The following is a 27547-nucleotide window of genomic DNA, read 5'->3' as shown; positions in this document are numbered from 1 at the left end:
CCAGTTTGGGGGAGCTACAAGACAAAAGCATCACTGATGACAGAAAGCAGCAAGTTAATACAGAAATACACAGAAATAATGAGAGTAATAAGATTGTTGTTGCTGTTGTGGGTCTATGTGCATTACATGCAAAAAATAATAAAAAACTTTCAAGTTTTAAGATTGCTTTTAAAGATTATGGTTTGATGCTTTAGAACTTCAACGAGTGTTGGAAATCTAGAATTTATCTAAGATGCTTGACAAGCACTGATAGCTGTTAGGATAACTATGAAAGATATGTATTAGCTTTGATAACATCAGTTCTGGATTATCAAGGCACTGAAATTGGATCAACAACTAAAACCTCTTTAAAAAAAAAAATGAGTACAGACGCCCATTTCCCGCAAGCATCACACCTGTATTCTAATGCTACATTGTGTTAGCTAATTAAATGAGCTGTTGAAAGGCTAATTGATGATTAGAAAACTCTTGTGCAGTTATGTAAGTGCATGAATAAAAGTGTGAGTTTGCATGGAAAACATGAAATTGTCTGGGTGACCCCAAACTTTTGAACAGCAGTGTACATGCAGGTAAAACGATAGCTGTCTTATTCTATAAAAGAAGTCTGACCTTTGCATACACTCATTTACTCAGACTCAAGTGCAGCCTCACTTGTTTCAAGTCTGGAACAGCCGAGTGGAAGAGCTCAGTACAACGTGGAATAGGAAAGTTCTAGCAAAAAGAATGACAGAACCCAAACAGAGATGAATTTTATATTTCAATATAGCAAACACTGAAGCACATGTTGAATACAAGAATGGCAGGGCAGACAATGTGGTCATGATCAGGTTCAAACTGGGTCACTGTGCACTGACTCATGGACTGGCAGTGAATGGCAGGCATCCTGATGGAAAATGCAACTGCAAATGACGTGCTGATAGAAACTAAAGCACAGAGACAATCCTCTTGTAGCCTGAGCTGTCAGAAACTAGAGTCACAGAGCCTTCACTGAAATGATTCAGCTACTCAACGCAGAACACTGTGAAGCCATAAAATCTGAGTTTTTCTGCATTAATAGAATTCCTTAAGTGATCTGTGGAGGGCAGCGACACCTCTTTCCTGCGTATATTCTGCCGCAAATCTCCCCAGAGGAAGAAGATGGCTTCTGCAGTATCACCTCCCGCACAGTAGGCGGCGCCCGTCAGGTGCACGGGTGCTTTAACGAAAAGGGAAGATTCATTTTCCTCTTTTCTGTATTATGAATGAAAGTCTGTTGTCTGAATTTAGCTTTAACCTGTGATTATCAGAAATTATCAATAAGGTGCTGATAACGAGCTGAACTAAGCTCGTATAAATCCCTTCAAGATGTCTGCGAGCGCCGTGTATGTCCTGGATTTGAAAGGAAAGGTAAGATAACGGAGCAGCCTCGCTGAGCTAACGTTGGCATAGCTAGCCACTAAGCTAACATTCTTGGTTGACAGATCATGATGCGGCACAAGTTGCTAACGTGTCAGCAGGAGTTGATAAGTGTTGTTAAAAGTCTGGCTCATTGCTAAAGTTAGTAATTTGCACCAAAACAAGGAGGGGAATTTCCTATATTTGACATGAAATTTAAAAAAAACATCAAGCGAGAGCAATAAGTAAAATACCGCAAAACTAGGTCAGATGACCAGCTGTTAGCCACAGGGAATGTAAAGAGACTTCCAAAGCTCCTTAAAAATGTCTTTCCTATGTACAAGGATTACATGCCTTTTATTGTATTTTACATTTGATCATGACTGTGTTAAGGTAAATCAAGAAACTTCCACTTCAACATTTTTGCCCACGGCTGTGGTTTTACACAGTTTAAGAAGCAGGTGCATCATCAGTACATAACAAGTGGACTTATTGTAACCGCAGGACCTTTAAGATGACTATTTAAATTCCTTGACTTGTTATATCAGGTGAAATCATGATGATGTTATGTAGAGCCCCAAGATATACCTGTTGTTTTGTGGGTCATTTCAGAATTGGAGGACATTTTCCATCCCACCTATCAAATTTCAAATCATCCATGTACAAAATACTAAAACATGCAGTTGCTGTATAAATTTACTTGTGCTGAGACCAAATCTAATAAAACTAGGAGAAAAGAACGTTTGAAAATATTTTTTTTAAATACCAGATTAGTCTGGAGTACCCCCTAAAATGCCATTTTTTTCTTGTCCCACCCTGATGATGACCAAACTGAATCTCAAATAAAACATCCATTCATTATCTAGGCACCGCTTAATCCTCATTAGGGTCGCTGAAGTCTATCCCAGCTAACTTAAGGTGAAGGCAGGGGACATCCTGGACAGGTTGCCAGTCTATTACAGGGCTACATATAGAGACAAACAATCACACTCCCATTCACACCTACGGACAATTTAGAAGCAATCAGTTAGAACCTCCTTATGTTTTTGGACTGTGGGGGGAAGCCGGAGTACCCAGAGAAAACCCACGCATGCACAGGGAGAATGTGCAAACTCCATGCAGAAACATCCCGGGAGGGCCGGGACACGAACCAGGGATCCTCTCGCTGTAAGGCAAAAATGCTGCCCACTAAGGCATTGTGGAGTCCTCAAATAAAGAACAATAAAATGTATTGTTTTCTTTTTTCATTACAATTCTAACATGCTACATATATACAAAAACAGGATTTGCCGATTTATTGATATGAGAAGCATCTCTCCCTAAAGTCTGTATTAACCCACAAATACAGTAGGTCAGGCTTTAATGGTCTCAATAAATGGCATCATGATGATAGGTACAAATGAATACATTTGAAAATTCTCCTGGTCTTGGTTCTATTGCTATCTTACAGTCATGTAAATTTTGTGACATTTAAATAATATTTAACTACCACACAGCTGTTAGTTTTCTATTTTTCAGAAGGTCTGCAGCGAATATTCAATAACATGGCATGCTGAACATATATGGATTGTTGTTTTCAGGTCCTTGTGTGTCGAAATTATCGTGGAGATGTGGATATGTCAGAGATTGAGCACTTCATGACCCTTCTGATGGATAAGGAGGAAGAGGGGACGCTCTCTCCAATCCTGGCCCATGGGGGAGTCCGCTTCATGTGGATCAAACACAATAATCTCTACTGTATCCTTACTGGTCACTGTATAGTATTTGTTGAGAATTGGTTTTATATCTTTTCATTTTACTCATTTCCTTCTTTTGTAGCTAAAATGCTTAACACACATAATATCAGTGGTTGCAACATCCAAGAAAAATGCCAGTGTCTCACTGGTTTTCTCCTTCTTGTACAAAATTGTTCAGGTAGGACTGAAAGCTTTATCTGCTTTGGTCTGTAGCAGTTTTAGTTTGTTACACCAATAGAGCCACATTCTTTGACAGCGGTGTATTGAGAGATGTCTGAAATTATATTTTTGTTCTTCAGGTTTTTTCAGAGTATTTCAAAGAGTTGGAGGAAGAGAGCATTAGAGATAACTTTGTTATCATATATGAGCTGATGGACGAGCTGATGGACTTTGGCTACCCTCAGACTACTGACAGCAAGATCCTGCAAGAGTGAGTATCTTCATACCCACAGTTTCACTGCTGTTAACTTGATTTACGTTCATTAAACCAATGAAAAATGGCACAATTGATTACTCTTTTGATTATTTTTTTTCATTTATGTTAAGTATATAAAATCGAAAAACATGATACTCATAAATGGGCTCCGCAGTGGGTCGGTGTTTAGCACTGATGCCCTGCAACTAGAAGATCCCTTGGGGGTCTTACTGTATGTGTGGGTTTTCTCAGGGTTCTCTGACTTCCTTTCACAGTCCAAAAACATACTGAGGTTAATTGGTAATTCTAAATTGTCCATAGTTGTTTGTCTTTATGTAGCCTTACAATAGACCTGTCCAGGTTGTCCCCTGCCTTTACCCTAAGTCAGCTGGGATGGACACCAGCCCCTCTTGATCTTAATGATGATGTATAGATGATGGATAGATGGATGATGCTTATCAGTCCCATAGTGAAAATTATTGTCTCCACAGTGTTTCTTCGATCTGACCAGCCAGTCAGTAGAGGAAAATGTTTTCTGTGTTAACAGAATCCATTTATTCTGTGTTATTCTTTGTTAACAGAATTGATTTAGGAGGTGTTTGGGGATGTAATGGCATGCTAAATTCATGGTTAAGTATGTATGTGAGTTCTGACATCATGTTTTGATACATTTTCAGTACTCTGATCTAGGGCTGGGCGATATGACCAAAATTTTATATCCCGATATAGCTTATTTTATATCCCGATACGATATACATCACGATATAGCATATTTTTGGTAAATTCAATGAATGAATGGGACCGGGCAGCGGCATACCTTACAAAGTACGGTAGTCTGATCCTTGTCGGTCTTTTTAAATCCAAACCACCGCCATATGACAGAAATTCCCCCTCTTTTAGGTACAAGCTTGTCGGTTTGAGCTGATTGTTCGTCATCTTGTTGTTTAGATTGTTCTTCTGAGTCGAGTCCACCGTCTTCCTCCATGGCTGTTTATGTTTTAGTCGCGTGCCAGTGTTGCCAACTCCTCAGTAAGGAAAGTCGCTATTGGCTGTCCTAAAAGTCACTAGAAGTCGCTAAATGACGTCATCTCCTAATTTGCATATTTCCCAGTTTGCATGTAATTGTAATCAATGTTGTAGGAGAGAGGAATAACGTTGTGGAAGAGACAAAAAAGTGAGTATAAAACACCCCAAATATGTTTTTGAACTGGAGGCTAAATGCTGTGATTTATTTTAGTATGAAGGTGAAGAAAACATTTTCATTTACATTCCGCTTCATAAGTCTGGATGGGATCTGTAGTGACTTTGCGCATGCGCGATTCATCTGTCGTCTGGCCGCGGAGTGATGTGGGTCTCCCCTAATCAGACACTGGAACTGCTGTGGGGTTACTGGACTGACAGCCTGTGCTTTGGGATGGGGAGGAGCTCACAGCAGAATTTGTCGCTAGTCGCTTTTGACCAAAAAAAAAGTCGCTAGGACGCTTTGGAAAGTCGCTAGATTTGGTGAGAAAGTCGCTAAGTTGGCAACACTGCCGCGTGCCTGGGCTTGCCGTAAGGCACGTCGGTGACGTAAAATACTGCCGTAAAGCATGTTTTGCGACACTGCAATATAAACGATAGGATCTTCACATAAAACGATAGACATTTTCTATCGTCCAGACGATATCTGTCGTCATATCGCCCAGCCCTACTCTGATCCATCCATTTTCTATATGTGGTTATCCTGAGGGAGGGATGCTGAAATGTATTCCAGCTGACATAGGGCGGAAGGCAGAGGGCCAGTCCATCACAGGGCCAAAACAGAGAAACCCAAAACCAAGTACACTCACAGCAGTGACAAATTTAGAATCATCAGTTAATCCAACACTTGCCTTTAAACTGTGAGAGTAAGCTCATGCAGGCACAGGAAGAACATCCAGAGTTCATACACAAAATGCAAGTAAGATGCTACATGTACAGATTTAAAAGTGTCACATTGACCATGATTCTTACTGGTGCAGTTAATATACTGAAATGCTGTCGTATTGCCAGTAAGAAGAAATACATAACAAAGGTAGAGTGTAAATGCATGGCAAATTATTGTGCAAGTGGCATTTTTGTGGATATTTTAAAAACCAAGTTAACAGTCATCTTCAAATTTGTTGAGAAGTCAGATAGTGAATATATTTCTTTATATATGTGGTTAATATTATGCTTTTCAATGTGTTGTAGGTTTTATTTTTAAATTAACGCAAAATCTGCAGACAAGATGTGCCAGATTATTATGCAAGTTGGTGATTAGAGCATATAATTTATGAAAAATAAAATTTAGGCACCTTTTACGCATTTTATTGATTGAAAACAATATATTTTCTACAATTCTATTCAAGCTTAAACAAAAAGTACAGTTCCTTTACAGTTGTATACAAAATAAAACTTTTTCTGTCTTTGAAATGTTTCAAATATAAAGTGCTTCTCTAATGTCCAACATACCCACCCTTCCTTTCAATGAGGGTCAGAAGTTGCTGGTCAACCGATTTAGTTTTTTAATGACTTCTCTGCTGACACTGTGTGCTGCACCTTGTATGGCTTTCCAAAGCTGGTCTTTTGAGCTGTATTGCTTGCCCTCACTGTAAATCATTTTCTTTATTATTGACCACAAGTTCTTAATTGGGTTGAGCTCGGTGGAACAGGCAGGCCAGTTCATGAGGCAATTGTCTTTCAAGCCCTGAGATGCCAACCAGTCTTGGGAGTAACGTGAGACATGTGAAGGTGCATTGTCATGCATGAACACTAGTCTTCTTCACTTTAGTTGATAGTTTTTTCCATCACGGAATGAAATTTTTCTTGCGGAAAGTGCAGTACCCCTCAGAATTTTACACCATCATGAATCCGGAAAGGACCAACAAGTTCATCATCAACAACGGTAGCCCAGAACATAACACCTCCACCACCTTGTTGACGTCGCAGTCGAGTTGGAGCTGCATGGCCATTTGAAATCCAAACAGATGCCCACCCATCTGGTCCATCTAGGGTTGCCCGGCACTCATCAGTGAATATGACTTTGGAGAAGTCAGCTTTCATGTATTGTTTAGCCCATTCCAATGATTTTTCCTGATATATTTTCTTCAGGGGAGGTCTTGTCTTTGCCTTTTGGACCTTTGCCACTCGTCTTAGCATCCTACATCGAGTAGACCTCGGTACATCATCGAGACCCAATGCTTCAGAAATGGCCTTACAGTACTAGTAGCTAAGGGTCTTTTAGCAACCTCTCGTTTGATTCGGGATAGTTCTCGGCTTGATAATGTTGATAATGATCATGTTTAAAGTTTTTTCTACTCTGGGTTTTCTCCCATCTTGACTGTTTTGGACATATCTTTTTACAGTTCCGTGATCACGCTGCAATTTCTTGGCTATGTCATTTGTAGATTCCCCCTTGCTCAGACTCTTGACAATTCAACTCTTTTCCTGTTTGGTCAGGTCACTTTTCTTGCCCTTGGTCAAAGGTGAATAGGACTTGCATAATAATGTGGCACACTTATATAGGCATGATCCATGATAAAGGATATTAGAAAGCTTTGTACATTCAAACTACAAGGGGTTTGTTAAAGCACAAGGCCTGAAATACATCATGCTAAAACTCTGTTTTTTTATGAACAGCAGCCTTCCAGATTTTGAAGGAAAGATCACTTGCATAATAATTTGGCACACAGTGTAATTGTTTGGATCACATGACACACTGAACAGATATCTGACACTGAATTAAACCATTCAGGATGAATGCACGTCACAGTTACATGAAACCGAAAAAATGGTAACAACAGTTGAAATGCTTTGATTAGCATGTTTCATATTTGTAACTGACAATGCACTTTACAATTTACCGTTATTAATTATCTCTACAACATTTCCGCTCGTTTCTACAAACCGGTGCAGCACACTATGTGAAAGCAGTTTCTGGAATAGTATTATGTTTCATACATTGCTTATTATGCAGCAGTTAAGGCACGTGTTACAGATTTTTTTCCCCCTTTTTGTGGCATTGTTGTGTCATTTCTGTATGACTGCAAGTCAAAAGGAGCTTACTGTCTTCACCATAAAGAACTGTAAGTGACCGTTTAAACTTCCAGGAGTGTGATTGAAGCAGTCATGTAGCTAACTCTGGATTTCCCCGTGTTCTCTGAATACAGTAATAAGTCACACAATCCTCCCTTTTAACCATCACAACGTCTCTTGTCTGCTTTGATGCTTTCTGGGAACTAATCCCTGCAGACCGTTAATTTCCCCTTTTTTCAGTTTTGCCTCAGTGTTTACATTTTTATCTCGCAGATACATAACCCAGGAGGGTCACAAGCTAGACACCGGTGCCCCGAGACCCCCTGCCACGGTCACTAACGCTGTCTCCTGGAGGTCAGAGGGCATCAAGTACAGGAAGAATGAGGTCTTCCTGGACGTCATTGAGTCAGTCAACCTCCTGGTAGGAACTCCTTGTTTTAGAAGGCCTGTGTTGCTTAAGGAATGCCTGTCACGATGTTTGTAAACTTCCTCCCTGCATGCGTCACAACATACGCAGAGAGTTAAGTGAGATCTTGCTGTTCTCTGTGCTGTGATTTTTTTTTTTTAAATGACTAATACTTTGAACCACCTCTGAACCCGTGATACTTTTGATCCCCCTGTCTTTCAGGTTAGTGCCAATGGTAATGTTCTACGGAGTGAGATAGTTGGCTCCATTAAGATGCGTGTCTTCCTGTCTGGAATGCCTGAGTTGCGCCTGGGTCTTAACGACAAGGTTCTGTTTGAAAACACTGGACGTGAGTTTCTCTTTACTGGATTTTCACTGCTGTTCAAAAGTTTAGGGTCACTTAGAAATGTCCTTATTTTTTGAAAGAAAAGCATTTTTTGACTCTGGAGCCGCATGTGGCTCTTTCATCGCTCTGTTGCGACTCCCTATTTCTTTGGAAAATAAATAATGAGTATTTAATGCAAATTTATTTTATTTTAGTTTGTTAGTTTTAAAATGTAATTCTTGATTTGAAGATTGTGGTGATCTTGTAACATCAAAATAAAACATGTACTACGGCATCTACTAAATTATAATTCAAGCAATTAAATAGATTTCTTAACTCGTTATTTTTTTCTTGAATTAATTAATTGAAATTAATAAGTTTAAGTCCCAACCCTAATAAATGTTTTAATTGCCTATTATTTTGCATATATTCATAGGGTTAGTGTTAATGTAATTTAGTTTTTTCTGAAGCAGTTCATTGATTTCATAAATGCAACTCACTATAATTTTTTATACCTAGCATAAAAGTTAAAAAAAATATATGCAGTATTGCCTTCATTTTAAATGTCAAAAGGGTTTTGTGGCTAGTGGTGTTTTCTTTTCTGTGAAAAATGGAACCAAATGACTCTTTGAGTGTTTAAGGTTGCTTGCCCCTAATCTAGACATTGTTAATGTGGTAAATGACTATTCTAGCTGGTAATAACACATTTTTAATGGAATATCTACATAGAGGTCTACAGAATATCTACAGAGACCCGTTTCCAGCAACCATCACTCCTGTGTTCTCATGCTTACATTGTGTTAGCTAATCATGTTGAAAGGCTAATTGATGATTAAAAAACCCTTGTGCGATTATATTAGCACAGGAATAAAAGTGTGAATTTTCATGGAAAACATGAAACTGTTTGGGTGACCCCAAACTTCTGGACGGTAGGGTATGTTAAGAATTAATTTAAGCTCAGTAAGAAGGTAGAAGTTTTATTGATTCATTGTTTTTTCAAAGTATTACAAAAGCAACAGTCAGTATATTGTTCTGGCTCTCATTGTTCTGAAAGTTGTCATCAATACATTGCTTCATGATACCTGGGGAAAAAAATGTTTTTTGCAATTACTATTTATTATGTTTTCTACCTCTTCAGGCAGTATGCCTAAATAGTTTCTGTTACTTATGTGTCTAGGAGGAAAGAGCAAATCGGTAGAGCTGGAGGATGTCAAGTTTCACCAGTGTGTCCGTCTGTCTCGCTTCGAGAACGACCGCACGATCTCCTTTATTCCTCCTGATGGAGAGTTTGAGCTCATGTCCTACCGCCTCAACACTCATGTGAGTAATATTTGCCTGAGTTGCAAGAATAGTGTGAAAAACTGAGTCCAAACTTGAAGAAGGGTCTAAAATGTCCTTACACTTGTCAGGTATTACGTTGTTTTGGCTGCTTTTGCTTAAGAAAGCCAACCAATCAACTGCATACAAAGTTAGACTCCTAAATACAGACAATTAGGGCTGCAGCTGTTGATTATTGTAGTAATCGAGTTATATCGATTATTCTGGTGATTAATCGAGTAATCGGATTCCATACTTGACATGGAGCATCAGAAGTAGAAGTGAGCACGCTGTACAGCAAAAATAACCATCCTAGCATAACATAGGCAGACATCTGTGGTGTATTGTACATATATAGATAGATACTTTATTTATCCCCATAGGGAAATTGTTGTATCCCGCAGCTCATACAAAACACCTACAAAAACACATAAAAACATCATCACATATAAAAAACATGTAAAAACATAAAAACATAAAAACAAAAAGGGGCAACCAAGTTGAAAGTGAGGGAGCTATGAGGAGTTATATAGTCTGATGGCTGAGGGGATGAAGGATCGCCTGAAGCGCTCCGTCCTGCAGTGCATTGAAAGCAAACGAGCGCTGCGTCTGCTCTTTTGTCCGGAGACAGTACTGTACAAAGGATGGGTGGGATTTGTCAGGATGCTCTGCACCTTGCTCCTCATTCGTCTCTCAACTACTGTCCCCACATCGTCCAGACCTCTCCCGACCACTGAACCAGCTCTCTTAATAAGCTTGTCCAGCCGCCTCCTGTCCTTGTCCATCTGGTTGCCACCCCAGCAGACAGCAGCATACAGCAGGGCACTCTCCACCACTGATTTGTAGAACATGTGCAGCATGTCACTGCACACATTGAACGAGCGCAGCCTGCGGAGGAAGTGAAGCCGACTCTGTCCCTTCTTGTAGATGGCAGTTGTGTTGAAGGACCAGTCCAGCTTTCCATATAGTATAGTACATGGGAATTCATCTAAAGCTCAAAGCCTTGGAAACCTGACATGTATTTAGTTGGTGAGGCAGAAATCACACAAATATGTTTTTATGTTTGGTCTGTTTAAAGTACTCTTACTGCAGCTGATAGAACACACATTAGAGCATTGATTAGTTTAATAGTATTTATTAAAGAGAATATTCACTCAGTAACATTAATTTCATTTTGATTTGGCCACAAATTAAAATGATTTCCGTCAGACCTACATGCACTTCAATACAATATCATGTTTAAATATATATGAAGTTTGATAGTTTTTTTTTAATACTCAAAATTTTTATTTTCTCTTTACAACAAAATACAAATAATATAAAAGGAATGAGTACAATAAAGTAAAGTATAACATATTCAACAGTCACAGTACATAACAGTCGTTGCTATATCTCCATCAAATAAGTTTTTTAGGTTACATCAGGGTATATCTCAATGTCCTAACATATATTTCTTGGACGGAAGGGTACATAGACTAAGTGAGGAGCCATATCTCAGAGGGGGAAGGGAAAAGTTATACCCTTTATGTTTTCACTTTAGGCAAAAAAGCTGTCCATTTTGACCATCTTGCGACATACAATTCACTTTTCAACCGCAGCAGGAAGGTCAGCCTTTCCATCTCGTGGATCTCTTCAATAATTCCAAGCCATTCATCCACTGTAGGCGGGTCAGTCTGTAGCCATTTGCGAGTAATTGCCTTTTTAGCCGCAACAGTCAAAATCTTTAGAAGGTATTTGTCACTGCTCATCATCCTTGCTGGAATGTCACCCAGGTAGAGAATCAAACATGATAGTGAGATCTTTTTACCAAATAGTTGTTGTAAGTATACACAGATATTTTCCCAAAATACATGAATCCTAGGACAACTCCAAAAGATGTGGAAGTGATTTCCATCAACATCATTATCATCACTGCAGCCTCTCCAGCATCTTTGTTGTGACCTTTCTAAAAAAGGTTTCATTTTAGGAGTGATGAAATATCACACAAGATTCTTCCGACTGAATTCACTCCAATACATCGAGCAAGTAGTAGAAAAAACCGTCTCACACATATTTTCCCACTGGTGTCTAGATATGCTCTCTTTGAGTTCTTTCTCCCATCTTTCTTTAATCTGGTCTGTGATATTTCCCAAGTTCTCACTCATACTTTGATAAAGTCTTGAAACTACTGATTTTGTGGTTTTAGTATAAGCTTGAGTAACTACTTGAATTATTTTATTAGGAACTGAGACCTCAGCAGCATAGATTTCCTTTTGAAAATAATGTTTCATCTGTAAGTACCTATAAAAATCTTGACTTTCTAAATTGTAATTATCTTGTATTTTTTTTTAAACTTTGTAATATTCCACCCTCCATTATTTTAAAGAAGGTAGTGATTCCTTTTCTTGACCAGAGCCTAAATCTTGAATCTAAGTGGTTTGGGATAAACCCTGTATCGAAAGCCACCCACCTGAGCTGTTTCAACTGGGGCCATAAACAAAATTTTTTAACGACAGTAAACCAGGTGTGTAGGGAGAAGGCAGTGTAGGGGCATAAATGTTCCTGATATTTTAACATCAGCCTGTGGTCTGCTATCATAGCTTGAATTGGGGTGCCCCTGCATTCTTCCTCATTCTCTTTCCATTTTGCCTCATAGGTGTTGTCACACCAGAGGACTATTATTCTCAATTGTGCTGCGAGGTAGCAATTCTTAAAGTTAGGGAGTGACATACCTCCTCCTCCTTTGTTCCTGGTCAGTAAACTATATTTCACCCTTGGTTTCTTCCCACCCCAAATGAAGCGAGAGATCTGTTTGTCCCACTCTGAAAACTGGCAGGGTGGCACCTCGATAGGCAGAGATGTAAACAAATACAACAATCTAGGCAAAATCATCATTTTCACAGCCTCAATCCTAGCACTAAAACTCAATAAGGGAGTTGACCGAGTACTCAGGTCTTCTTTAATCATTTTGTTAACTGACATATAATTTCTTTTGTATAAATCGTCTGGGCAGTGTGTTAACCAAATTCCCAGGTACTTAATCGCTTTCTGAGACCAGTCAATGGGAAGTTCCTGTTTCAGTTCCGGAGTTGGAGTGTAATCAAATGCCAATATCTGTGTTTTTTGAATATTGAGTTTATATCCTGAAAAATTACCAAATTTGGCAAGAAGATCCAGCAGGATAGGTAGACAAGTATCAGGGCTGCGTACAAACAACAAAATATCATCTGCATACACGGCTATCTTATGTTCCCTGCCTTTCACTATGATCCCTTGTATGTTATCATCATCTCGTATTGCTTGCGCTAATGGTTCTATATAAAGCGCGAAGAGGGTCGGTGAGAGCGGACAGCCCTGACATGTAGACCTCTCAATCTTAATACGGTCGGAAAGGCGGCCATTTATCTTGATTCTTGCCGTAGGTGCCAAATATAAAGTCTTAATACAATTAATTGATTTCTCATCAAACCCAAAAAGCGTTCCAGTGCTGCAAACAGGAACTCCCAGCTAACACAATCAAAAGCTTTTTCAGCGTCCAAACTGACTAATACAGCTTTTGTTTTTGTTTTTCTAATATTTTGTATTATCTGTAGAGCACGTCTTGTATTATCGTGTGTTTGGCGGCCTCGGACAAAGCCAGTTTGGTCGCTATCAATTAACTCTGGAATGAAGGAGTCTAGCCTTTCAGACAGGACAGACGCATACATTTTGTAGTCTTGGTTCAAAATAGATATCGGTCTGTAAGAACTACACAAGACTTTATTCTTACCGTCCTTTGGGAGCACGGAAATGACCGCTTCATTCCACGAAGGAGTTGATTTTCTCCAGTGTCCAGTTGAAAGAATCTAATAATGTGTCTATCAGTTCTTCTTTGAAGACTTTATACCATTCGGCTGGCAGACCGTCACTTCCAGGCGATTTATTATTTTTTAATTTAGTCAAAGTGGAGACCAGCTCTTCTTTTGTGATTTGTTTTGTTAAGAACTCATTTTGCTGATTTCCAATTGAAGGCAGATCTCGGGAGTTTAAAAAGCAATGAATTTTTTCTTTGCTTTTTAATTGGGGTTGGGTGTAAAGTCCTTCATAATATGTCCGAAATACTGGGTCTATTTCATCTAGGTTATTATGAAACTTTCCCGTCTTAAGGTCTTTTATTTTATATATTGATTGAACAACCTGTTTTTTCCTTAATTTCTTTGCTAGCAGTTTAGAAGCTTTAGAACCAGTCTCATAATAAGATTGTTTTAAAAATCTGTATTTTTTCTCTAACTTTTCCCTATATATATCCAAAATCTGGTTTTTAATTTCCTTAATCCTATTTAGCGTTTGAGGGCTCTGATTTTCACTATGATCTTTCTCCAACTCAATTAAAGTACTTTCGAGTTGTTTCAGATTATGTTCTTTTGCTTTCTTAACTGCACTACTAAGCGATATCAATTTGCCTCTTACCACTGCCTTTAATGTATCCCATAGAATGTTTGGATTCACTTCCCCATTGTCGTTACACTCAAGAAAAGTTGATTTCAGATTTTATTTGTTGAACAACTGATTTATTATTTAATAGACTTGTGTTGAGTCTCCATATAGTTTTCTTTGGTCTATTATCTAAATTTAGTGTAAGGTAGATTGGTGAATGATCCGAGATGTCCCTGGATCCAATTTCACAGTCCAAAATTCTGTGTCTATCATGAAGTTTGATAGTTTTATTGTGCAGCTGTTATCAATAGTTAGCTGCATTGATTCTCAACCCGCCCGGCCAGCAGGCAGATGGGTCCCCCCTATATAGAGCCGGGTTCTGCTCGAGGTTTCTTCCCTGTTAAAAGGGTGTTTTTCCTTGCCACTGTCGCCTTTGGGCTTGCTCTGGGGGTCAGGCATTTGGGTTCTGTAAAGCGTCTTGAGACGATTTGACTGTAATTGACGCTATATAAATAAAATTGAATTGAATTGAATTGATCGATAAAATAAATATATATTATGCAATTTTACAGTCTTCTACTAGCATTCCTGTCTTACATCATATCCAGTAGCAGCTTTTTACAGTCATACATTTTTAAATTCCTCATTGTTCTTCATTAAAAGAACTGAATGTGTTCAACTACGCGAAGCAGCTGAACACATTCGGTTCATTTTGTGCAACAAAAAAGTCAAATGATCGTTCAACGCTTCTGTCAGTGTGGACGAATTGAAAGCAGAAAGTCTGACTTGGAAAAGAAAGTTGATAACCACCTTCATACCTGTTAACACTGACTGAGGTTTCAGTTTTTGTCGAGCCGACTTAAAGAAAGTCTGACTGTGTCAAACTGCCTTTGTAGTTCAACCTCTGATCTGCAAAATGCTGTAAAAATTAGAAAAACTGCGCCGGTTAAAATAGAAGGAGACATTAACTAAGATAAAAACAATAGGAACTAAAAACAAGCTGCACAATAAGAACAAAAACAATAAATAGATTAAACAAATTGGACTGCCCATCCCAGATAAAAATATACATGCACATGAAAACAACAAACCTACGTGGTGTGAAATGCCAACGAAAAAAGGTGGGTTAAGAAGGGTTTTAAAATTAAACAACGAGAAGGCCTGTCTAATGTGCAGTGGCAGCTTATTCCAAAGCTTTGGAGCTGCCACAGAAAATGCTCGAGCCCCTCTGAGCTTTAGCCTTGTTTTGGGGACCCTCAGGAGCAGCTGGTCAGCTGACCTGAGGGATCGGCTTGGAGTGCATAGGTGGATAAGCTCAGAGAGGTATGGGGCGGCGAGACCATGCAGTGATTTAAAAACAAATAAAAGCATTTTAAAATGAATTGTAAAAAGGACAGGCAGCCAGTGTAGTGAAGATAAAATTGGTGAAATGTGCTCAAACTTTCTTGTGCCAGTTAAAAGACGTGCAGCGGCATTCTGAACTAACTGTAGACTAGCGATGGAGGGCCCACTCACCCCCCTATAAAGAGCATTACAGTAATCCACCCGAGTGATCACAAAGGCATGGATCGCTGTTTCAAATTGCTGTCTCTGCAGAATAGGTTTGATTTTTGCCAGCTGCCTTAACTGGAAGAAGCTATTTTTCACCACAGCTTTAATCTGGTTGTCGAACTTAAGATCAGAATCCACTTTTATTCCTATTGGTTTGGCATACTGTGCCAAGGTATCCAGATCCTTAGTATTAGATCCTTAAAGCCACTGTTAAAAATGAAACAATTGTAATAATCCAATAAAGATCAAAATGGCTTTTCAGCAACTATCTTTATTGCAGTGGACTCCTGGAGTAGCTGTTTTTCAGCTAATAGAGGATCCAAATAAATAAAAAAAGTGCGGCAAGCACAGAATTAATATAAACAACAACAATAAGAAAAATAACTTTATCTAGATCTTTTAAAAAATGGTCACAAAGAACTTCACTGTAAAGCACTTGCTTTTGGACTCTGAACAGCAATTAATAGAAATATTGTGGCAATACTGAGAAAATGGAAAATAGTCAAGCAAAATAAAAAAAATACTCCTGCACAGTCACTTGTTGAAAGAACTGCTTATCTGAGCGTACCATTCATCTGCAACAGCCCATCAGCTTTAACTACGACATCAGTTCAGCAGTAAAAGCAATAGAAGCAGTAAAAGCAGTTGAGTCATGGCCTTCAGTACTGGGTCTGTAATCATGACTCATTGCCATATGCTACTTCATGTTTCTCTTTTTTTATATACAGCAGCTCACCAGATAAACTACTCAACCTGAACTGTAAATCATAGAGGTTGTGCTTTTTAAAGATGTTTACAACTTTCTTTGGAAGGCAATGTCAGTGCACCATGTAAATATTTATGGATGAAGTTCCTTCACTATAAAAAAAAACAGAAAACAAAAGAGATGGGACCTTGGCCAAACCAGCCTTTGCTCAAATGAGGTAAACCTCCTTCATAATCAGCTAGACTGAAGACCACTGTAAATGCCTAAAGCATTGGTCTTGAAGGGAAGTGGAAAATCCTATACAGTGACTAATATAGCTGACTATAGGTGTTTCAACTGGAATCGTAGTCTCAGTAGCTCTTTCACAATAGAGTTTCCAGTAAGCGTGCCAGAGGGGAAGTAGGATAGTAGAGCAGAGGTATTTAAGTTGTAGTTACTAGCAGAAAAGAACACAAGAAACCTGTCCATATCTGCATATATAACACCTGCTTATATACTCTAATGTAAACCTGAAGGCTTGAAATTTTGACCAATGTAAAATTTATTTTGAAGGTAATTTAGTTCACCCCTTTGCGTATTATTTAGACAAAAAATCATAGGAATTATCTATATAACAAATGAAATGTCTCTGACCTGTTACTGAATCTGCTTCAAGACTTTTTGATCTTTCCTGTTCCTGTGGTTTCTCTCTATGTGACTATTGCACTTATTAGCTTAACCCTAGGAGCACAGCCATGTTCACATTCCGTCTGTCTCAATTGCTCTAGAAGCATTTATTTTAGAGATTAGGGAAAGGACATTCAGTAAATGGTTTGTCTGTATATGTAGCCCTGCGACAGACTGGCGACCTCTCCAGGGTGTCCCCTGTCTTCGCCCGAGTCAGCTGGGATAGGCTCCAGCACCCCCCGCGACCCTACTGAGGAGGAAGCGGTGTATAGAGAATGGATGGATGGATGGATGGATGGACATTCAGTAAATGGTTTGTCTGTATATGTAGCCATGCGACAGACTGGCGACCTCTCCAGGGTGTCCCCTGCCTTCGCCCGAGTCAGCTGGGATAGGCTCCAGCACCCCCCGCAACCCTACTGAGGAGGAAGCGGTGTATAGAGAATGGATGGATGGATGGACATTCAATAAATGACCATGCGTCAGACTCGAACCAATAGGCTGCTGAGTGTGAACATTTCCATGAATGTAATAATGGTAGGTATGCTTGACAAGCATTAGCCATATCCATCCAGGCTTTATCTTCATTAGAGTTACAGGGGGACTGTAGCCTATCCCAGCTGATTTAGGGTGAAGGCCGGAGACACCCTGGACAGGTCACCAGTCTATCACAGAACTACACATAGAAACAAACAATCACACTTACATTCACACCTACGAACAATTTAGAGTCACCAATTAACCTCAGCATGTTTTTGGACTTTTGGAGGAAGCCAGAGAAAACTCACACATGCACAGAGAGAACATGCAAACTCCATGCAGAAAGATCCTCAGCCCAGACTGGAACGTGAACCAGGGATTTTCTATCTGCAAGGCGATGGTGCTAACCACCGACCCACTGTGCAGCCAGTTTTAGCCATGTATTTTTCCTCATTTTAAAATCATACAGTAGATCACATTGTCATGGTTCTAATGCCAGATTTTAGACAATGTCTCTAACACGAGTATAAAAAGACATCTCTAAGGTTAACATTTTATGGTGAGATATGTGTAAAGACATTACAATTTAAAATCCAAAGTATTTTCCCTTGATATAAAAGCTAATATAAAACATCTGCACATGTAATCATTTAACAAAGATAAGAGCTTGAATGTAAAGCTCGTGAAATGACCCTGAAAACAATCTGGGGCTCATAGGGTTAAATACATATGTGCTGATAGGTTTGTAATTGTCAGCCAAGAAGTAACAAGCCACAGCAGTACAGATGAGATTTCAGGTCATTTGGAATACATCACACAGTTAGAGAGTTTCTCTACTTGAGAGCACTGGCTTCATTGTTTTCAGCCAAAACACGTCCTGCTCTCATAGCTTGGTCACAACTTAAACAGGCAGATTTAAGGCTATGTACCGTATCTGTGAAAACAAGAATATGCTAAGAAACATGTTGCATAATAGCACAATGCGTGAAGTGCCTCCCAAGTTTTGCGCAATCTGTGTTTTTCCCCTCGATGTCCTCAACAACACTGAATTCACACATTCAGCCTAGTTGCACATAATTCAAAAAATGAGGAAAGGACTATTTTGTTGTTTTTGTTAGTTGAAGTGGAAACAAAGCAAATTTGTGTCTTATTCCTTAAAATGTTGTTTTTTAATTGTAGCAATGGCTGCTGTCCACTAGGTGGTGACACTGTCATTATTTACCGAGAAATGCTCTTTGTAAGCAAGAAAAAAGTGGACTCAAAGTCTAAATTCTAATTGGTAAAATATGTGTGTTGTTGTTTTAGGTGAAGCCCTTGATCTGGATTGAGTCTGTTATTGAGAAGCACTCCCACAGTCGCATCGAGTACATGATCAAGGTAGGTCACTTTTTCATTCAGTGAGCTGCCATCTCATTTGTAGGAAAGCTGTTGTTGCTGTCATACCTAAGTCTCAGAGTTTAAAAGAGTGAAATGACAAATGATTGGGCTGTTATGCAGTTCCGACTGACTTATGGTATATTTGCAGTCATAGGAATGTATGCTGCAGTGATTATCAGACTGTTTATCTTGTATCATGTTGTCATCCCTGGCAACCCTGACAATATAATACTGAAGACAATAATTAAGTCCTGCTTTAATACCTTGTTTAGGCAGCACATCGTGTTAAACTTGACCTACTTGTTTCTTAGGCAAAGAGTCAGTTCAAGAGGCGTTCCACTGCCAACAATGTGGAGATTCACATTCCTGTGCCAACGGACGCTGACTCGCCCAAATTCAAGACCACAGTGGGCAGCGTGAAGTGGGTGCCTGAGAACAGCGAGATCGTCTGGTCAATCAAGTCTTTCCCTGTGAGCAAAAAGCATGACTCATGAGTTTCATACGGACAGTCACCGACTTTTGTTTGGTTATGTTGTTCAACTAACTCTGTCATGCAAGAAGGTTATTTCTTCATTCCTCCTTTACTTATTGTTAATATAAACTTCATATCATTGTTATATTTCTCTTTGAAATCGCGAAGAGTAGCTGTCTATGTAGGTTCTCATTCATCCAGGTCATGGTTATCCAAAGTTGTTTAAATCAATCCACTGGACTTTAAGAAAGTTCCTTGAAGACGTTTCACTTCTCATCCAAGAGGCTTCTTCAGTTCTGAAGAGCAGCTGGAAACTTTCCAAGAACTCTTTTGAATATAAAGCTTTCTTTTTTTCTTGTGAGTTCAAATGCAGCAGGTTTGTCACCAGTTTTGATCTTGTGTTAAGGAGATTGTGTTGCAACTTGTCACAGGGAGGAAAGGAGTATCTGATGCGAGCCCACTTTGGTCTGCCAAGTGTAGAGGCTGAAGACAAGGAGGGGAAGCCACCAATCAGTGTCAAGTTTGAGATACCGTACTTCACGACCTCAGGGATCCAGGTACGTTCCCCATTAACATGACTTCTGTCAAGCAGTAATTCCGCAAGTATTTAGTTAAACCCAAACAACAAGGTGTTTATCACAAGAAAATGTACTAAAACGTTATCATTCCTACATAAAGATCCGTCTGGGAGCAGATTGAAATGAATGCAGCGTATTTGCAGCAGCTGCTGTTTGATTATTATTCTGGATTTAGAATTTTCAGTATGTAGGAATGTCACACATCTGCCCTCTCTTTCTAAAGCAGGGATTTAAGCATTTCACATTTTTTGTGTTTTTGGCCAGAGGGGGCAGTAAGGGAGCACTGTTAACTCTGAGACTCCTTTTGTGGTAAAGAAAATTTCTACTTTTGAACAGATCGGAAAGCAACTGCTCATCAGCTTGAACTTGACCCTCCACCTTTATGTTAAGCACAGTGATATAAAATGTCAGTCTAAGTAAGAGGTCAGTAGATTCATTGGACTTTGATTATGATTCACATGCCACTGAGAGCGAGCTAATGTTTATATTTCATGTTTCCTTCATATTTAAATGTAATCTCTTGCTGACCGCGGACTTACACAGATGTTCTGCTCTCACTGTATAATCATAGCTGTCCTGTGATTATATGTGCTGCACCACAACACAAAATTATGTTTTCCCATGTCTTGATGTCAGGAAACAATGGCAATTTGACAAATATCATTTGAAAATATAATATCATTGCCTTCAGTGTTTTCCACTGGTACATTTACATAACAACACACCAGTTTTACATTACCCAGAAGTCATTTGGCTTGTAACTTTTGCCTTAGGAAGAGCTCTTAAAATATCCTTTCAAAAATTCATAGAGCTCAGGTGATTTGTAAAATATTGGTACATTTATGTAAAAAGCAAGTTTGTAAAGGGGACAACAGACATCAGTGCTTCTTCCTTAAATGAACAAGAAGCTACTAGTTAAAATTGTGGGGGGAAACATTAGGAAGTGTTTTTTACGTTCACTGTGCTAGTTTTTGGCTTAACCTCAGCCGTATTTTACTTTGGCAGCATTGTAATTGTCAGCTTGCGCATCTGTTGACGTGATCAACCTCTGCATCAACAATACTGCCCAAATTTGAATAGCGTTATTGCAAACAGTCAAAAGCTATGACACTGCGGTGAACAACTGTGTAACCACACTGTGATTATAAAATGTGCTTAATAAAGCAGCTACGTGCACATTTGTCATAGATGCTCGTAAACAACCAGTGATTCCACAAACCAAATATTCATTGTGGATAATGAAATAATATTGCAACTGCTGGTATGTAATTCATCCTGCAAAATGGAGAGACTGTAGGCACTAGACCTCTACAGCCAGCTAAGCTTGGTATTTGGGTATTAATGAATTCTGATACCACTGGAAACATTCAAATTGTATATGAACTTCTTATTCTAAAGCTTGCTTTAGTAATGACCAGTGTATTTTTGACCGTAAACCCTGTGATCAGCTCTAATTCTTCGAGACTGTTAGAGACCTGAGTCTTCTGCTAACGCATTCATTTATGTCTGAACTTTCAATACTGTTTTCTGTATGACTCTCATTAAAGGAGCTAACAAGTCATATTTTCCAGCTTCTCTACATTTCCTATAATAGTCAATAAAGCGTTATTAGTTTAGTTGTATGGACATTATGCAGCCCACTCGGAAACAAGTAGCTCAAACCCAAGTTAATTGAAGTGCATGACACTTGTAATTGGGGTGGGCTTGCCAGTATAAGAATGCTTGCCATTTTCCAAGGTAATTTGGCAGTTGAAAGAAATAATCCCCTTTTCTTTCCTTCCTCGATTCTCGAATAAGAGCAAGTGCATTAAATCAGTGGTGCAACAAGGCAGATTTGGACTGGCTTTGCTTATCTGTGGAATAAAGCCTTTTCCTACACTATAGACTGACTTCATTTTTGTGCAAATGTCAAATTTACTCACAGTATTTTCTACATTTGAAGTCATATACTTAATGTCCAATATCTTTGTCGATATAATTCAGACTTGCTCATCTGTGTTTTGAAACAGTCGTAGTTTTGGTGATGGATCCTCTTTTGTGGTTTTCAACAAACCTTGATGGCTCATATTCAAAAACAAGATGATAGAGTGTTTCCTGTTCAGTTCAGCCTGCAGACCCGCCCTACAGAGGTGTCATTGCCGTCAGTGAGATAAAGAGATAACCTGTTTAAAAAATATTGTCAGTCTTAGCCATATGACCTTGGATATGCCAAGTTAAAAAATTAAACTGATGTTTAATAGAAAACTTTGTATTTCCATGTAATATTTAGTTTGTTTTAAAAGCAGATCTTTTAGCAGTGATACCTTCACTATAAATGGACATTTGTACTGACTGGTACAGATGGAAATTTTTCAAAAATCAGTACAAAGTAAACCTATCTGAGGTATTCATTTCCATTGTTCTGTTCAGTAAGCCATCTAAAACTAAATCACATCACAAAATGCACAAACTTGCCAACGAAGCTCCACCATTCACAGGCCAAATGTCAGAAAACTTTTATCTTCAGCTTACTTTGTATTATCTTTGAAGGAAGTCACCTGAAAAGGTCTGAATGTGAAAACCACAATGCACCCTGGGGACTTTTTGGGTTTAACGTTCTTCAGCTGAGATGATGGTGTTGTTCAGTCAGGCTGAACTAATGAGCTCAACTAATTTTAACTGACCAAAAGTTTAATAAGACAAATTACAGATATAGTTTGAGCTCAATTTGTAGTTGGATTTGTAATATTTTCAGCAAAACAGAAGCTATACTATAGTGCAATTTGAGAAGATAACAGACATGTTATATTGGTTATGCCGTGCTATGCACATTAGAGAAAAATGTACTTTGATTTCAACTGTAGTCGACAAGTTTCTCAAGGCCTTCTGCCAATCATTGCTCCACTTTGGTTACCAAAAGTTCAAGAAAACTTTTTTCTTGTATTTGCATTCACACTGTGGTGCACTTACCATCACAGAGGCAAACTATTAAGAACTATATTCCCACCAAACCCCTGTGTCAAGCCTGTAACCTTTCCCTTATTATAGGGCAACAGCAGACCGGGTCTCAGACTCTAATGCAGCCAGTAACACCACTCTACGTGTGAGAAGAAGCTGTGAAGTTTAATTAGACACATGTATATATCAAAGCATGAGAAAGTTCCTCTTAACTCTACCACTAAGTGTAGGGGAGTACTCATGTGAAGTATGTATGATGCACGTAACTCCACCTTATAAATTTAACTAGAAAATGGAGTAACCCTACACTTTGGCTGAGTTGTAGTAAGAGTAGAGCTGTTGTTATATTCTCAAATCTTGCTTCCTTAGGTGATGTCAAGGGAACCCAAACAAGTTGGCAGATGGTTTTTTGGCCATAGCGTCTACCAAAAGCCTGATAAATCCAGACCACACATGTAGTCTGTACTTACTGAACGAGATACAACAAACATCCTCCTTTCCCCTTCTCATCTTACAACCCATAATGATATTTTGCGGAGGATGGCTTTTGATGCCGTTTTGCTGACTGGGTACCCACGGTCAGGCCGACTGCATGTTTGGCTGCTCGGTTCGAGGAGAAGTGCTGTGCCGGCAGACTCGGTGATCCTGTGTCTATGTGTTTGTCGTCATGTCTCTGGTGACCACGGCGCTCTCTCGCTCTGACCTCACTGCGCAGTGGATAGTAATAACAAGGCGGCCAGGAGCAAGGCCTTACCAGAGCCCTGCCGGCACTTGACCCACAAATTCCTGTGCTGTCTGTCCTGCTTTGGGCTGGGAACCGGCATGCTGGAGACATGGCATGGCGACGTCTCATAGAGGGGTCATGTCATCCCTCGAAAATGTGACAGCACATACCTGTTTTTCTCCTAAAAAGTTTGTGAGAAAGTCTACACTGAATGATAAATCTGTCATTAGTTTGGAGGACGCAGAAACACTCACATATTTCTACCACAGGATGAAAAAACATACTGTCGAGAAGTAATTTGTTATTGTAATTGTTGTGGAGTCATAATGGAAGTTATTATTATTCAGATACATTAAATAATAGTTCGTCATTTATAAAAGCTGCAAACATAGACTTGTTACAGCCATATAAGTTTCCCAAGAAGTTTTATTTCCCCCACCTGACTGAGAAACCCAATGTGCAATCATGTTCAGCAATGATCAAGATGGCAGAGTATTTTTAGAGTCTCTTCTCGAAATTCAGCTCTGTGCTAACACGGGACTGGTGAAACATTGGTTCAGGGCTTGTGAAAGTTGCATCTTGATTATGCTGATGTGCATTTTCTTCGCTTTCAGGCCCCAAAAAATACAGTTATGTAAATTAACATTGTGTCCCTTGAAAGCTGTTCTGTAGCTGCTTCCCTCTTCTCAGTGTGACTCATACTACTACTTCCTCATCAACACCACTCTTACTACTCTTACTACAACTTACAGCTTGCTACAGGCAGCAGTAATCATACATTATATGCTTATAGAATAAAACGCATACATAGGCACTTACAGGAACTTATCTGCTTTTGTTCTTCATGTTCCGAACCTTTTTTCTTTACTTTAGGTAGAGCTATGAGAAGCTATTTTATTGTATACTGTTATGGAGGCGGTATGCAAAAAATACACATACTAGTTTCATACTAAAAAATGGAACAGAATGGAAGGAATGAAAGTATATATTGCATGTAAATAAACCTGCTACTTTAAAGTAATACTCAAAAACAAATGCCAACATTTTTGTAATATTTAACATTTATTTTTTTTGTTTGGTGAGATCTTCGTGGAACTTTGTCAATCTCAGCGCCATCTTTTTTTTGGCTTTTGCACCCGGGAGTATCACGTTTGTGTCCTTTGTACATTGCTCTGTTGGAGCATTTTGTACATCGACAGTCAGCAGTAGAAGAGATCACGTAGACCAGGGGTGTCAAAGTCATCCTAGTTCAGGGGCCACATGCAGCCTAATTTGATGTCAAGTGGGCCAGACAAGTAAAATCATAACATAACTTATAAATAAGGACAACTCCAAATGTTTCCTTTGTTTTAGTGCAAAAAAAAGTACATTGTGAAAATGTTCACATTTCAAGAACTATGTTTTTGCAAAACATCATTAACAAACTAAAATGAAAAGAAAAAGAAAAATAGGTGAAATTTTAACAGTATTATGCCCCAGTTTATCATTTACACATTATAACTTATGACTCTCAGTGTCTCTGCAAAGGCGCAAAACATTTAGTCACAGGTATCTGGAACTGAACAAAAGAGTATTTTACTTTATGATTTAAACAGCTTGTCAAGATCTACAAATTATTTTAAACTTATATACTTTTCCATATATATGGAATAATCTTCACCACACCATATAAACTAATGTGGGAACTATTGAGAAAAAAGGTTAAGTTATCCCTCTGCCTTGTAAATACATAAAATTTAGTTTTAAATTTCAGTTACTTGCTTTGAAAAATTACAATTAATGTCTTCTCTGTAATTTTTACACTTTGCAAAGTCGTGCCACGAACCGGATTGGACCCAGTTTTGGCCCGTGGACTGTATGTTTGACACCCCTGAAGTAGACAATCAACTGAAATGTTTTGTTTTTTCTCCTGACACTTGGCTTTGTCAGTTTGCATTTATAGGGAATGTGCTTCCTCTGAATGCTCTTGTTCTACCTACAAGTAGGTTAGGTGAAATGTTGGCTTTAAATTTAGTGTAGGTGTGATTGTGTCCATACCATCCATTTGACACCTGCAGACACCATGGGTGTGTGGTTGTTGTTCTATTACTTTTCAGTTCAGTTGGCGGACTCGGTTCCATACACATACAGTATATTTGCATCTATATATTCTGAGCATGTGCACTCCTGCTCGTGTAGTGTAGCTGTCAAGCAGACACAAATTCTGGACTGCATGCAGACATCCGCAGAGCGATCTGTACAGACTCTGGCGGACATGGGCCAATGCTGAAAATGACATGACGCCAATACTACCTCACACACTGATGGACACGAAACCTTATAGATTGCCCATATCTGCATGAATCAGAGATGGGCTCTAGCTGCCTGTACATCTGACACGATAAGCAATTTCTTTTACCATCCAGAATGACCTGATGTCCGCAATAGTAGCACTTATCACCCTTGAGCTCTGCGACCTGATGTATGAAAATGTGTTTTCTCTTTAAAACATTTTCTCTTTTTTCCTGACAGGTGCGTTACTTGAAGATCATTGAGAAAAGTGGATACCAGGCCCTGCCGTGGGTGCGCTACATCACCCAAAATGGAGGTAGGTTAAGAGTTCACTGGTACTTGTGCAGAGTGCCCATATGTGCAGATATTAGGCAACAGTTGGGCAATACAGTGCAATGTGGTGGGAACTAACCTTGAGCTGATGCAGTTCTATGAAAAGGGGATACACTGTAGAACATGAGGCAATGTGGCAACGTCCTGCGAAATGTGAGAAAGTGAACTTTTTCTCTCAAGCTTCCCTGATCTTCATACTGAGATTACCAAGGTTGCACATGTTGGTCTTTTCGCTAATGTTGCCACTAATTGCCAAACATCCTCATCTCATTTCCTTTGTATTCCATTCATTCTGGGTGGAAAGCATCAGCTGCCTCGATTTGATTTCTCTCTGATTCACTCTTTTCATTGTCCATTTGATTAAGTCTTATCCATTTCCTCCCCAGATTACCAGCTCCGGACCCAGTAGGCGGCGCCTCAGCCGGCAGTAGGCAGGTGGAAAGCAAACGGGGTGGAGTCAAGCCGCTAATGTGCTATCAATGGCAGGTGGCAGTCACGAGACCAGAGGACTGTCAGTATCAATTTTCTTTGTTTTAGTTTTGTATTTGTCAAAGTTTTATTCATTTATGATCAATGCAAATATTAGATGGAGCATTCTGTTAGCCAAGGTTTGAAAACAAGATTGTTTCACTGCTGTGTGGCTCCTAATATGAGGGAGGCCAAGGAGAGCAGGACCAATGTTTACATCTGCCGTTACAGTGTAGAGTTGTACACAATCAGTCACCGTGGGTCAAATTGTTTTAAAGAGTATGTCACAGTTATCCTTTAAAGTTACTGTAATCACCTGCACACAGGTCTACAACACACTCGGTAAGTCTGAGTATGATATTTTTTGTATGAAGCTGCTTTGTTCTGCTACAATTCCTATTTGTTGATTATCTGTATATATTTGTTACATGTCATTGGACGTTGATTCAGTGTTATTAGTTTAAATAACTGTAAATGAAAAGCAGAGTTTTCTCTTTTTGTATTATTTCCTTCATGTGATGCCATTGATACTTGCCAGAGCAATGCCTTCCTGCTTGGCTGTTGTGCTTTTTATTTGCCCGTTTAACTCCCTTGACATTCAGCTTTGCAAACAGTAGTAAATGCTGTGAGTTTAAGTTGCACGCTAAGCAGAATACCAATTGAAATACCCTCTTTTCCACCCCAGCACTTGTTTTCCTTTTCTGTCTGTAACCACACTGTATTAAATCATTAAATGTCTATTTAGAGAAAACTGTTCTGCTTGCGTCACTTCGTATGGGATGTCACTGTGATCATCACAGTGAGCCCTCAGTGTCACATGCAGGCACCTGTCCAGCAGCCCAACAAGGACTGCTGAAAGGAGGGAAAACTTTGCAGAAAGAGAGACAGAGGTGGGGGTTTCCTCTATCAGACTTGTGGTTGTAGCTAACTCAGGATGGTTATTTCCACCCCCATCTTGGACGTCTTTTTAAACAGTACAAC

The 27547-nt window shown here is 39.2% G+C and overlaps 1 protein-coding gene across 2 annotated transcripts; it reads left to right on the top strand.

The window, feature by feature from the left end:
• The first annotated feature begins 1178 nt into the window (after positions 1-1178).
• On the top strand, positions 1179-27317 carry ap1m1 (adaptor related protein complex 1 subunit mu 1). 2 transcript variants are annotated; one of them, XM_022203684.2, is made up of 12 exons: positions 1179-1386; positions 2955-3111; positions 3221-3288; positions 3410-3540; positions 7834-7981; positions 8189-8315; positions 9469-9611; positions 18712-18783; positions 19095-19253; positions 19687-19812; positions 26006-26081; positions 26485-27317. In XM_022203684.2, exons 1-12 carry the CDS (start codon positions 1345-1347, stop codon positions 26505-26507), a joined length of 1272 nt encoding a protein of 423 aa, XP_022059376.1. In that variant the 5' UTR covers positions 1179-1344; the 3' UTR covers positions 26508-27317. The 2 variants fall into 2 exon arrangements, with proteins under 2 accessions (XP_022059376.1, XP_022059377.1); XM_022203685.2 differs by lacking the exons at positions 1179-1386; positions 2955-3111 and having other exon boundaries at positions 3234-3290; positions 3411-3540.
• The last annotated feature ends 230 nt before the right edge of the window (positions 27318-27547 follow it).

The sequence above is a fragment of the Acanthochromis polyacanthus genome, chromosome 9 (genome assembly GCF_021347895.1).
Source record: "Acanthochromis polyacanthus isolate Apoly-LR-REF ecotype Palm Island chromosome 9, KAUST_Apoly_ChrSc, whole genome shotgun sequence".
Taxonomy (NCBI): domain Eukaryota; kingdom Metazoa; phylum Chordata; class Actinopteri; family Pomacentridae; genus Acanthochromis; species Acanthochromis polyacanthus.
The sequence above is the reverse complement of the archived record's forward strand: the minus strand, read 5'-3'. Positions and strand labels throughout refer to the sequence as shown.